This window comes from Falco peregrinus, chromosome 5 (genome assembly GCF_023634155.1).
Source record: "Falco peregrinus isolate bFalPer1 chromosome 5, bFalPer1.pri, whole genome shotgun sequence".
Taxonomy (NCBI): domain Eukaryota; kingdom Metazoa; phylum Chordata; class Aves; order Falconiformes; family Falconidae; genus Falco; species Falco peregrinus.
Window position 1 is genome coordinate 49,029,314 of NC_073725.1, and position 12,465 is coordinate 49,041,778.

Here is a 12,465-nt window from a genome sequence, read left to right on the forward strand (position 1 = left end):
CAGAAAAGCAAGTGACCTATGCTCCTGAAAAGTTGGCAGGTGACTTATTAAACTTCTCTCAAATCTCCTTCAGGAAGTTCATTAAAACTCTATTTGGAAATGGCCAGGTGCTTGCTTCCCACAGTGCAAGAGGGAAATTTGTCACCCTGTTTAAAAAATTGTTTGGTTACTTGGGATAAGAAATAATCATTATACCAAGCTGTGTGGTTTTGTGATGGAAAACTGTAGCTTGGTGAGAAAAGTGCCAAGGTCAATGCAATGAAAGACCCACAGTGAACTCAGACCTGATTTCAGAAGTCAGTGGTGGATGGAGGCCAGGAGAACAAAGTCTTTTCTGTGGTTCACTTGAAAACACTTTTTAAGATTCTGGATAAAAATAACTGTCTAGCTTCAGAGAGTTTTTAGCTTGAAAAAATATCATTAGGAAAGATTTTTATATATTTTATGAGGATAGCTAAGGCTGACAAAATTACCTTGTTTGACACTGGATCCTGACCTAAATACTACGGCCAAGTCAACTAACAGGAAAATAGTAGGGCTAAGCCTTTTTCATTCTTTATTCTGCCAAACCACTGCCTCTTGCAATCAGGATTGATTACAAACACCCAATTAAGAGGCATTTGGAACATGATCTGAACACTAATCCTGTCTCTTTTTCTCTTTATACCTAATTATCAGCCTTAAGATGGGTATTAGCACTTTAATTAGTAGATTTACTTTAGGAACTTCTACATAAACTAAGGAGTCTATCCTACATGCATAAATGTCTGTATATATGCACAGTCTTAATGAGATGCATGTAACACATGACTATATCCAAGTAGTTCTGTGTGATATAGAAGTCTAGACATATACATGTGAGTGCATGTATATCCTGTTTTCAGACATAATTTCATTCTTTGGAAATACTACAAAAGAAAATAATTTAATTTGGTTTTACATCAGCTGCATAAAAATCTCTATAGTGTAATTATCAAATTATGATCCAGTGTTATAGCTTGCAATAAGCTATAATTAAGAAACTAATTTTCAGCAACACATAGGTTTTTGTTTTAATTACATTAGCACAGGAGAGGGGGTGGAAAGGACAGCCATGTGGAGTTGACTGAAACCATTAAGAGTTTCATGAGGCTAATGCCAATGACTCAGGGTTTCCATTTAGAAAGGACTCAGCCCTCTGCTCTGATTTGTCTGTCTCTGTCCACAGGCAGGATGAAGGATTAGGCTTGCAGGAATTCATATTTGACCCTCAAATTTTTTCCTGTCTGAAGGGCACCTGCTTGTAGCACATCAAGACAGAATCCTCCCCACAGTTCACTTAACTGTCTGGATTAGTAGAAACACCTGCATATGACTGTTATTATAATTTTAATGTGCTACTGTACAGACCCAAATTCGAGACTACTGTGCCAGGGAATGCACCCGTACACACAGAGTGCAGAACCAGGCTCTCCATCCAACACCTCAGCACTAAACGCAGGCCAGCACAGACTCTCTAGCTATGACCAGGCAGTTTGGTCATGGTTTCCCTAATACCTTTTCCTGAGAAAACTCAAACCCAAACCACTACTCTAAAATAAAGAATTGTTAAACAGTTTGACAATAGAGATTTTCACAAGACTTAACTGCTTGGATAAACAACAAAAGAATTGGGTTATTACACTGTGTTGTCAGAAAAACAATATACTTTCCAACTTCTTTCAACTCTTATTTAGTCTCTAAAGCACAATAAAATAACAGCATTATCTTCAGATACTTGCATCTGATACTTGTGCGCAAATACATGCTGAATCCTGCAGCAAAAAGCACATAGTTGTATATAGTTTAATGATACAGAGCCTTTAAGTTAAGGAAAAGTTTTGGGATTTTTGTGTGTAGGAGGGGTAACACGCTCCATGTATACTGCAACAAGTGTCTTCTGCTTCCCTGATCCTGCCCAGGCTCTGGGCTGATTCCTTTCCTTGGCACAGTTTACTGTAGCCTTCCAGAGTGTATCAAATAGCAGTGGTCACCAGCAGGGCTGACTGGAATCTAGCAGCATGCTTCCTGAGAAAGCCTTTCGTGTGCTTTATATAAAGCAGAGAAATGCCCTTGAAGTGTACCCAGAAACATGAGATATCACATGACCCCCAAACCCACTGCAACGACTCATCCTAAACTACGCCAAAACCACTCGTTTCTTGTTTTGGGGACAGAATGAAGGATGGTCCACTTCATCCCTTCAGTAACTCCCAAATAATCTCTCAATAACCCCAAAGAGGTTTTGAGGGATAGATTTTTGAGGGAGACAACGGCATGGAGATGCTGCCCCTTGGGCCCAGGTGTGTTCTTCCCGTCAGGACGGTGCTGGGCCCCATGTTCTGCTCATGGCTGTGTTGAGCCTGGCTTCGACAGAGAGGCATTCGGGCCTTTGCCAGCCTCCTGCTGTGAAGTCCGCAGCGGCCCAAGGCGTGTGAGCTGGGCGATTTAGTTAATTCAAATCAGAGCAAACACGGGAGCGTGGGCATTCCTCCAGCTGCCCTCAGCAGGGAGGAGGGGGCATTCCCCCCTCTCCTGGGTACCTCCTCCTGAGGCAATCCACTAAAAGCTGAATGCTGATGCTCAAAGAAGCAGGGCCAGGCCATTAAAACCATATTTCTGCTTGAAAGCTCAGAGGCCTTGGCTCCTTCAGACTTCTCTGCTCAACCATGGGCAAACATGGTCCCTGCCTCTCACAGGCCTGAATGAATGTGCTCCTTTGCCAGCTCTGCTGCTTGCCTCCTGTTGTCAGCTGCGGTCACCTCACTGCCCGCCCAGCTCAACAGCAGCGGTGGTGGAAGGTATTAGGAAGCTCTGACTGACATTTGCCATCAAAACAACTGATACAGTCACACACCAATTCTACAAGGCCCCTTCCCTCACAGCCTTAAGGAATAACAGGAGACAGTTCTGTGGAAGCGGAGGGGAACATTCCCATTGCTTCTTATGATGACAGGCCCACGCTGGGCCCAGACCCTCCATTAGAGCTGAGATACCCTCGGTGTGGTTTGCAGGAGCAGTTTGGGGCTGGCAGGCCTAGAGCCAGGCTCTAGCTGCTCCTCTGGGCAGCCAAAAAGCAGCTCCAACATGTGCAGCCGCTGACAGGACGCCTGTGAGAGGCTCGGCTGGGCTCGGCGGGCAGCCCAGCAGTGCCCTTCACCAGCTGCTCCCCTCCAGCCGCGCAGCTGGGGTGCGTGCTCCCACTGACCCACCCCAAAGGGCTCAGCCCGCCCCTACGCAAGAGAATCACAAGGCACAAAGAAAACTCTTCTGCACAGAAGATTAGGACCCAGGATTTAGACAAAAGCAAACGAAAGCTTAAACTTTGCAGAAACTAGAGAAAGGCCGAGTCGTGGCTTGCCTTGCTCCTGTTTATTTTACCAGCCTCAGTTTGTTTTACCTACAGATTTATAGCATAAATCCATTGACATTATTTAGAAATAAAATGGATGGATGAATTTCTAATGTCATTAAGGTCTATAGGAGTTCCGTGGGGGCTACAGTTTCACTCTGTAGGCCTGGATAGCTACACTTTCTTCCTTATTTAAGAATCTGGAGGAGCTGTTTTCTTCTATATAAACAAACAGAGGGTGTGGGTTTTCTTCTCTGTATTCTATAACTGATTGCAATTTCTATATGGCTCTAATCTTATCAGTGTAACTAACACCTGGTAAACACAATATAAAGACTAATTATCCATGACATCCCACCTTCTACAATTTGAATGTTTCCAAAATGGGCAATTTTTCCATTCCAAGTGATTTGACAGCATTGAGTGTACACTCTATAATTGTCAAGCAACAATGATATTTACTCTCTACATCTATAAATGATGGCCAATAAAACAATTGTGCTGTGTGGTATATCTATGAAAACCTTGTAAAACAATACAGTCAAGTCTGGCAACAAAGTCAATAATTTGTCAGTAAGGAAACCACTGTTGGGCTTTCTCTACCCAAGCCTCCACCTTTCTTAAGCCCTTTTCTTCTGAAGCTTCACATTCATTTTCTTAATGTTTTTAACCTAGTGTCTGTGAAATTTTTATTGCTCCCTAGATAATGACATCTGATCTGAATGTAACCACACACCTCTTTTGCTCAGCAACATTTGTCACAAACCATTATAAATTATCATGCTGATAGTGTGCATTGCTGGGAAACCGGAAAAGTTCCATAAATTCAAAGTACTGTATCAGTGACATTCTTGTTTATTATCTAGGTATAAAGTTTTACTAGGTTCAAGATGGCTACATTTACACAGTATGATACTTCAGCAACACGAGACTTGTACAGCTTGCCCCAAGTGCTGAAAAGTGTTTACCACATGCAACAAACACTGGAGCATTTTAAATAATATGTAGCCATATGTTTTGTCTCTTCTATTAATTTTAACCATGTTCCTGATTCCAAAAATGCATGGCTATTACTGGGGCTTACTTGAGAAAAGGCAAAACGGCAAACAGAAACTTCTTTCTTAAAGTACAACCATAATTTCTGTTTCTTGGCCTCCTGAAGAGGAGGCATAACACTCATTAAAGTTAAAAGTTAAAAAGAGACCGTGTGTTTTTTCATTATGTATGTCCTTGATAACAATCTGTGGTTGACACGATTGTATACTTCCCGTCGAGACCCAGTATTTCCATTATGCTGCTTCAGTAGTTCTGGCTAGAAGATTTTTCATTAGATGAACCTAGCTTGTGTGAACATATTTTTAATTATTTGCCTATCTTTATTCTTCAAAACTGTGAAATTTGAGTCCTTTGGCATGCCTCCAGAAAAACAGGAATTTTCACCATGTTTGGTTGAAATTTAAAACAACTCAAATGCTTCTGATAATCAGAAAATCATACATAAATGAATTTTATTAGCAGACATTTGAGAAATACTTATTCATTAAAGCATACCATAATAAGTAGGTAAATGAAAAAGGCATATTTTTATAATTAATTCCAAACACTAACATACAAAAAGACTGGGAACATAACTGGGAACAGCTTCATGCTACAGCTAATGCTTAAATTTGCTGCTTTTGATTCTCCCCAGAGAATCAACCTTTCACCAGTTTTACATTTCAATACATCTAGCCCTCTATACAGAGTAATATTTTAAAGAGTTAGATAAGGTCTCTCAATTTTCTTGTTGGCACTACAGAACAAGAAGGTAACCCTTCCAAAGTCACATTGTTTCCCTCCCTGGGGTCAGGGGGTCCTTGTTATTAAAGTTGTTTTCAACTCTAACTAAGGTCTAAGATGCAATGAACAGCATCACAAAGAGGATTTTGGGAGCTAGGCCAGCAAGCTAATCTTCTCCCCTAGTCCACTCTAATTGTATGGGGCATTTTTTGTTTCCAGACATGAATTCCCCTATCTCTCATTTTCTATCTGCGTTTAATATTTAAGCGCTTATTAATTTTAAGTGCTAAACCTTTCAATAGAATGTAACCTAAATTGCACATTTCTAGATCACAGACTGAGTTTCTAATAAACTAAAGTATATTAGGAAATCAAAACGTACTTAGCTGCAAAACTAAAAAATCTTGTGATATGTTTTATTGCATTAATCTTTTGTTGTAGCCAATATTTGGTACACGGAATGTGAATTTTGTAAGTAGACACTGTAATTTCAAACCACAGAGGTTGTTGACAAATTCCTGTTGCTGAAATAATTTTCTGTTATTCTGGTCCTAAGTTTTTTGGCACAAATACAATCCCTCTCAAGTTAAAAAGAGCAATTTTCAGTATAAGTGAAACAGCAGCTGAGTAATTTCACATAGCCTAGGAGATCAGCATTTCAGCATAGACCAAATAACGGTAAAGTCATCACCATCACATACTGCAAAGACAATGCAAACAACCTTGTTTAGAGACTTCCTTCCACCCACTACCATCTCCTTACTGCACTGGGCCCCTTTCAGGGAAAGAGATAATGCAGGGGGGGGGAAGCGGACAATGAATATTGAGAAGGGAGCAACGGAGGGAGGGAGTCAATTTCTTCCCTGGACCCAGTTCAGCTCAGTCTAGCACTGTTTAGCACAACACCATGCCTTGTTCTTTAAATAATTGTATGCTGTACACCATTTTACCGCTGTCAAAGAGCATGTTGGTTTTACAGCATTGAAAAAACATGTATTCTAGTGAGGAACAAAAAGGAATTGACACTGGAATATGCTTGATTTAATTTCCTAATCTCTATCTAAGAGGCAGAGACAGACATTTTAAAGCATTAGCACTGTCCCACAGAATGAAAGCAAAACCTGTATCAAGAAGACATGGGGAAGTGAACCATTGCCTGAGTACAAATAATTAAAAATTAAAGAATGGGAAGTCAGCGTGTGAACATATGGTGTGAATATGAGCTGCAGCTCCAGCACCACAGTAAAAACTCATTTTAACGAAAAGTCAGTTTAGTTTTATGAGCATAGGGTTTTCCTGCATTATCACTCAGCTACGGTACTAAAATGCTGATACATAAGAGATTATAAAAAGCAACAAAAAAGCAACTAAGCACCACACTGCATCATTAAAAAACTCAGTTTTAAAGGAAATCAGTAACTGTAATAAGTAATAACCTTATAACTGTAATAAGTGATCTGAGTAATCCATTTATTAAACAATAGGAACAAAGATGCGCACGATAAAATTTAATGATTGAGGACAGTTGCTCCCTTTCTCTAAGTCCAACACTCTAACCTCATGGTCTGTTCCTGACAACGCCAAGCATCATTTTACAGGACCAAATCCTGTAAAATCCTGAATACTCACATGAAATGCCAAACACCAATGACTACTGAGTTTAATCTTTCTGACATGCAGAGAAAACCTTGACTGGTAGCATTAATGAACAGTAACTCTCTCTTGCAGTTGTCAGAAGGGAATGAAAATCTGTGATACTCCAGAAATTTTAAAATAATGAATCACTAAAATATTTTCTTCATGAAACAAGTAGGCTGAATTTAGACGGCATGTTGAAGAGGGGCTTGATCTGACCATGTGTTGCCTTGTGCAAGCTATGTGGTATACAGACTTGGGGAAAAGTGGAGAACAGCTGCTGGGAGGCTCTGACTCCCCTTCTCACTCTTGGAAATAGGTGGTCAAAGGTAATTGCCCTGGTTTCGGCTGGGATAGAAGACAGGACCGGGACAGGAATGCGAGGACAGAGAAGCAAAGAAAGCCTCAGCTATCCCCTTCCTCCTCTCAGGGCATTACTTGGAGAGCAGGAGGAGGGGAAAGAAGAGCTACTGGCTATAAATCAGCAGCAAAGGGAGAAAGATGGAAACACCACTATCAGTCCTGCAGTCCACTGCCCCTTAACGGGAGAGAGTAAACGCTGGACTAATTCTACATTAAGAGGATTTGGCAATTTATAAACTGCCTGCTTCGGCCATCAGCTGTTTGTAGCGGTGGGGGTACAAAACGAAAAGGAACTAGTTTTTATAACTCTAGAGACTTACTCAAAACAGCAAGCAGTCCAACAAACATGCAACGGCACCCCACCCTACCGGCACCCCCATAATCTGCCTCATCACCATCACCCACTTGCACGCTCATCAGGCAGATAGAATTCAAATATAGTTCATAAAGCTCAAAAAGTTGCAAAGATCTTTTTAAACATCGCAGCGCCACCCCCACCACCCACCCCCACCCGCTCCCCACACGGGCCGCAGCCCGTGGGCAGCGGCGGGGAGCAGCCCGGCCCGGCGGGGGACCCGCGGGCGCGGGGCGGCGGCCGGCCGGCAGGTGGCGCCGTGGTGCTCCGGAGCGCGGCGCCCGCACTTACTTGCAGTCGCGGTCCTCCAGGTCGAAGTGAGGGTTGAAGTTGATCAGGATCCTCTGGTAGGGCTCCGGGGCCTGGATCAGCCACTCGCATTTTTGGCTGGGGTGGTAGGACTGAGGGTAGCCGGGAGAGGTGAGGTATCCGGGGTTTAATATTTTAATCGTGTCGCCGCACTTGTCTGCAGGGGAAGAAAACAGATAGGCTTTTCTCAGTGCCCCCACAGCAAGCGCCCCATTTCAGCCTGCAGCAGCAAACCAGTCGACTGCCCTGGGAATGCTCTGTGTGTGTGTGCACGTGTGTGTGCAGCCTTCTTCAGGCAAACTTTTGCTGCATCCTTGTGCATTTTACACAAAGGCATCTCTGCCACACTTTACCAGAGGGAAGAGGCCTGCCTCTCCATGCCCACCCTTCAGTCCAGCAGCTGGAGAAGCAACAGAAGATACTCCATTTCTAAACAGCATCCTTTTAAAAATCCTCCCGTCCTGAGCAAACAGTGCCCCTTACAGTGTTAAAACCTTGCATTCTCACAAAAAACGTTTATGGTAGCTCAGAAGGGTGTCTGAGACACGATTATCTCCAAAAAGTGTAATCTTCTTAAGTATGAAGTTTTAAGGAAAGCTGGGAGGTGAGCTATAAAGATGCCATTTGACCCCCTGCCCAGCTACGGGATAAGCCTGGTGTGTGTCACTGACCACTGGGATTGTCTTTGTGGATCCCAGCTCATTTGCAGCAGACCCTCCTTTTGTTTTATCAGTCCATAAATCTAGGCAGGTTGAAGCTATCTGTGCTCTTTAAACCCAGGGTAGCAGAGAACAAAGTGGTTTTAGTGAAGCAGAAATCATCCACTATTTATTCCTTCAAGAAAGTTTGTTCATGCTCAGAGACTGCATCTAAGTAACAGAGCAGAACAATATCCTTTCCTCTTCCCCGAGTCCCTTCCTCCCCCCAACAACAACAAAGAATCATTTCTAATGGCAAAATAGTTGCAAAAGTTTCCAGAATCACCAAGTGTGATGCAAAATGTGGTATGCTGTATCTTGCTCCTTTGGCCAGCATTGTCAGGGCTGCATTTTAAGGTTTATAGGAAAAATAAAAAGGGACAAGAAATTCAGCCTACATGGTAACTCACTTCACTGTCCAGTGCAGGTTTGTGTTATCACTTTTTTTACTACTATGGATTTCTTTCTGTAGACCTTCAGGGAGGAGAAAACTTCTTCCACACATGGATTTTTTAATTTTGAGCAATAAAATATGACAGTAAACTACAGACAGGAAGAACGTCCACACTAAAAAGCAAGACTATATATCACTATGTCCCAGGAATGGTATATACAGGCTGCAGTGCTGCATCTAATACATTCCCTGTGAAAGCAAAATGGCATTTCTTGCTCTCAGCATGAATTTATAAATGTACGGGATTTTATTGTGGGAAAAACAGGTCAAATGGAAATGAATGAGGAAGTGCACATCAAAAATGCATAAAGCTACACTCTTTAGAGAAATTATTTGCCATAAATTAGGAGGGAAGGGGATGATAGGCACTCAGCTGTATGGTCAAAACCCAGATATTGCTAAGCATGTTGCTGGGAAAGGCTATCTTATTATTTTTTTTTTTGCTTTGCCTTTGCAAAACAGGCTATTTTGCTCTGACCAGAACAAAAGGCATTGCAGCTCAAGGCTTAAAAGCTGTCACTGGTGATTTTGCTAATCTGCTGTCTGGGGCTCTCAGGGAATCTTGCTTTTTCCTCCCTGTGTAAGCACACTCGGAAAGTGATCCTGTCTCATTAAGCCCACTCCAGCCCTGCAAACAACATGGCAGAGTCTGGCATCTGTTAAATGCCTGAAATAAAGCAGTGCTGCTTCCAGTCACTTGACAGAGTCACTTCAGAGGACGCTGAGGTGGACTCACTACCACCAGCGCTCCTTAATCTGCGACTTCTGGGAAAGTGACAGTGTAATAAGATAATGCGGTCTGCTAGACTCCCTGGCTCTGCGCAATCTCTCTCACACTTGATTAAGAAGAGCAGTTTCTAATGACTTTGGACCATTAGTTCTAAATAAGGTTAATGAATTAATTTAGCAGACACTAGTACTGCATGTAGGTGAAGGTAGCATTAGTAGGTCTGGTAGGTTACAGAGGAGGTTAATGGCCTTGGTGACTCCAACAGGGCCACCACATTAACCACTTATGCTGGAGGCTTCTGCCGAGCGACCCACCCTGCTCCCCTTCTTTAAATGGGGAGAAATGATCAACAAGAGCATTGGATTCCCCCACCCCCCACCCCGACGCTGAGGGTGCAGGACGAGGAGCAGATCTGGTTTACGTGGGTGCCAGGGAGGCAGCTGCCCGCACCCCTCACCTGGGCTGGGGGGGAGGGCGAAGTGCACCTCTCGGGCATCCCCAAGCCAGGCTAAGTGCACACCTCTAGTGCCTTCTCTCCTGCACCACAGCACTAGAGGAGGCAGCTCATCCCGATTAAATTAAGCAGCCTTCTCAAAACATATTGGGAAAGAGATTAACTTCCATCATAAACCACACAATTTTAATACTCTCTTTCACGACACTCAACTTCCAGTCCCTTATTAAAACAATATACCAGCCTAAGTAGAGGGTGTTCTCTTTTTTTTAATTACTTTGATTGAAAACCCAGTCAGGCAAAAGTAAATATTTGATAATTAGTTAATAATAATTGCTCAGGATTTGTCAGGATAGGAAAACTCACACGAGCTACTTCATGTGTGAGAGTTAAACATCAAGTAGTCCCACAATTAGACCATCTTTAAAAATGCATCATGCAGTGAAATATTCACAGCGCTCTGGTATTGTTCGCGGAAGGAGGAGCACGCTGCTTTTAATTAGTTATGTTTTCAAGGGCTGCCTGATAGTAAACTAGCTACATCAGTCATTCAGTTACGGGATTTCTTCTCTTGGAAGGGAGTCTTGAGCCTTCGCAGAGAAGCTCAGCTTCTCTCTTGGCACTGTGCAAGTTGCACGTACACGGCAGACTTGGGAAAGGGGTAGTCTAGAGAGCTCTCCGTTTGAAGACTACTCGCAGGTATACACACAGCTAGTAAAAAGCACTATAATCCGAAATTTTACGCACTGGAAAAAGAAAGGAGGGGGAGATAAAGCCTTCCCTTTAAAGTGTTCATTGTCCTTCAGATATCGGAGGCGAGACTTATTTAATTGCTTATGGGAGGAAACATTATTACGATAATTGGCTGTCCTGATCTAGCGAGAACGAGCAGCCTGCTTTATATAACAACGCCGAGGAGCAGGAAAGGCAGCCGGGCGGCAGCGCCGGGCGGTCGATCCCCGGGCCGGGCCGCGCCGCCTCCCTCCGGCGGGAAGTTCCCCCGGCCGGGCTCAGGCGGTGCCGCCCCCCCCGGCCCACACGGGCAGCCCCGCAGCCCGGCCCGCAGCTGCCTGCCCACGCTGAGCCTCCACGGCCCCCCCGGCACTTACCGCTTCGCAGAGCCCTGGCGAGGGTGAAGGTGAGGGCTGCACAGCGCAGGAGAAGTCCCCAATCCATTTTCCCTTCTGACAGCAGGGAAAGGAGGGAAAAAAAAAATAAAAAACGCCCTCCACGCACAACTCTTCCTAGGTCTTAAATCCTCCAGCCGGAATCAAGAGCAGCAAGCACGGTCCGCAGGGGCAGTCCCGGGGGCAGAGGGAGGCTGGCTTCTTTCTGTGCCTCAAGTCGCCCGCATCCTGTCATTCAGCTCCGGCTCCCTCTCCCTTTCCCCACACTTGTTCCTTCTCCAGGCGCCGCTGCCCCTACCATTCCCAGCGAGACTAGAAAGCCAAATGAAAACGAGGGGGGAAAAAAACAACAAAACCAAAAAAACAAAAACCAAACCACAAAACCAACCAAAAGCCAACAAACACACAAACAAGACAGACAAAAATCCTGGCGGCTGCTGGCACCTCGGGGAGCGCTCTGCCGGGGCAGGCTGAGGGAGACGGGGCGTGCGTGCTCTGCGGAGAGGAGAGAAGGGAGGGAAAGCGGCCGTGAGCGGGGACCAGCCGGGCGCCGGAGTTTGGCAAACTGCGTCCCCTCCCGCCTGCCCCGCTCTCCCGCGGCTCCCGCAGGGCCGGCAGCCCCGGGGCGGTGGTGCCCGGCGGTGCCCGGCGCCCCGCACTCACCTGCCCCGGCGGGAGGCGAGCGAGCGCGCTGCCGCCGCAGGGACTCCCGGCCGGCCGGGGAAGGGGGAAGCGGCCGGGCGGCTCCTGCTCGCAGCCTGAGGAAGAGGAGCGCAACTCAGCGGCAATAAGAGAGGCCGAGGAGCCGCCGTCTCCCAAGCCCTAGTCCCCTCCCCCTCCCCGCCCTCCTCCTCCTCCTCCTCCTCAGCCCCCCAAGACATCGGCAGCGCGGAAGAACCAACAAACAATCGCGGCAAGCCCCAGCCCTGACACCCAGCCGAGGCGGGGGCTGGCTCGGGGCGGGGGGTGGGGGGTGCGGAGTGGGAGAGGGCGGGCGAGAGGCGGCCTCCCCCGCCGCGGCAGGTAGAGCCGCTCAGGCGGAGGCACCCACCTGCGCCCCGCCGCCCCCGCGGGCTGCTGCGGCCCAGCGACCCCTGCCCTGCCGTGCCCTGCCGTGCCCTGCCGTGCCCTGCCGTGCCCTGCCGCCCCCATCGCCCCGGCACGCACACGCACCCCTGCCCCCCGGCCCGC

The 12,465-nt window shown here is 45.8% G+C and overlaps 1 protein-coding gene across 1 annotated transcript in view; it reads right to left on the reverse strand.

Annotated features, from left to right (window-relative positions):
- NRP1 (neuropilin 1) overlaps nt 1-12,090 on the reverse strand; it is a 114,753-nt gene extending 102,663 nt beyond the window's left edge. Inside the window, 3 exon segments of the mRNA XM_055804050.1 lie at nt 7,794-7,968; nt 11,257-11,769; nt 11,938-12,090. Of these exon segments, the coding sequence (XP_055660025.1) occupies nt 7,794-7,968; nt 11,257-11,323 (242 nt within the window). The 5' untranslated portion in view covers nt 11,324-11,769; nt 11,938-12,090.
- Nucleotides 12,091-12,465: the final 375 nt, after the last annotated feature.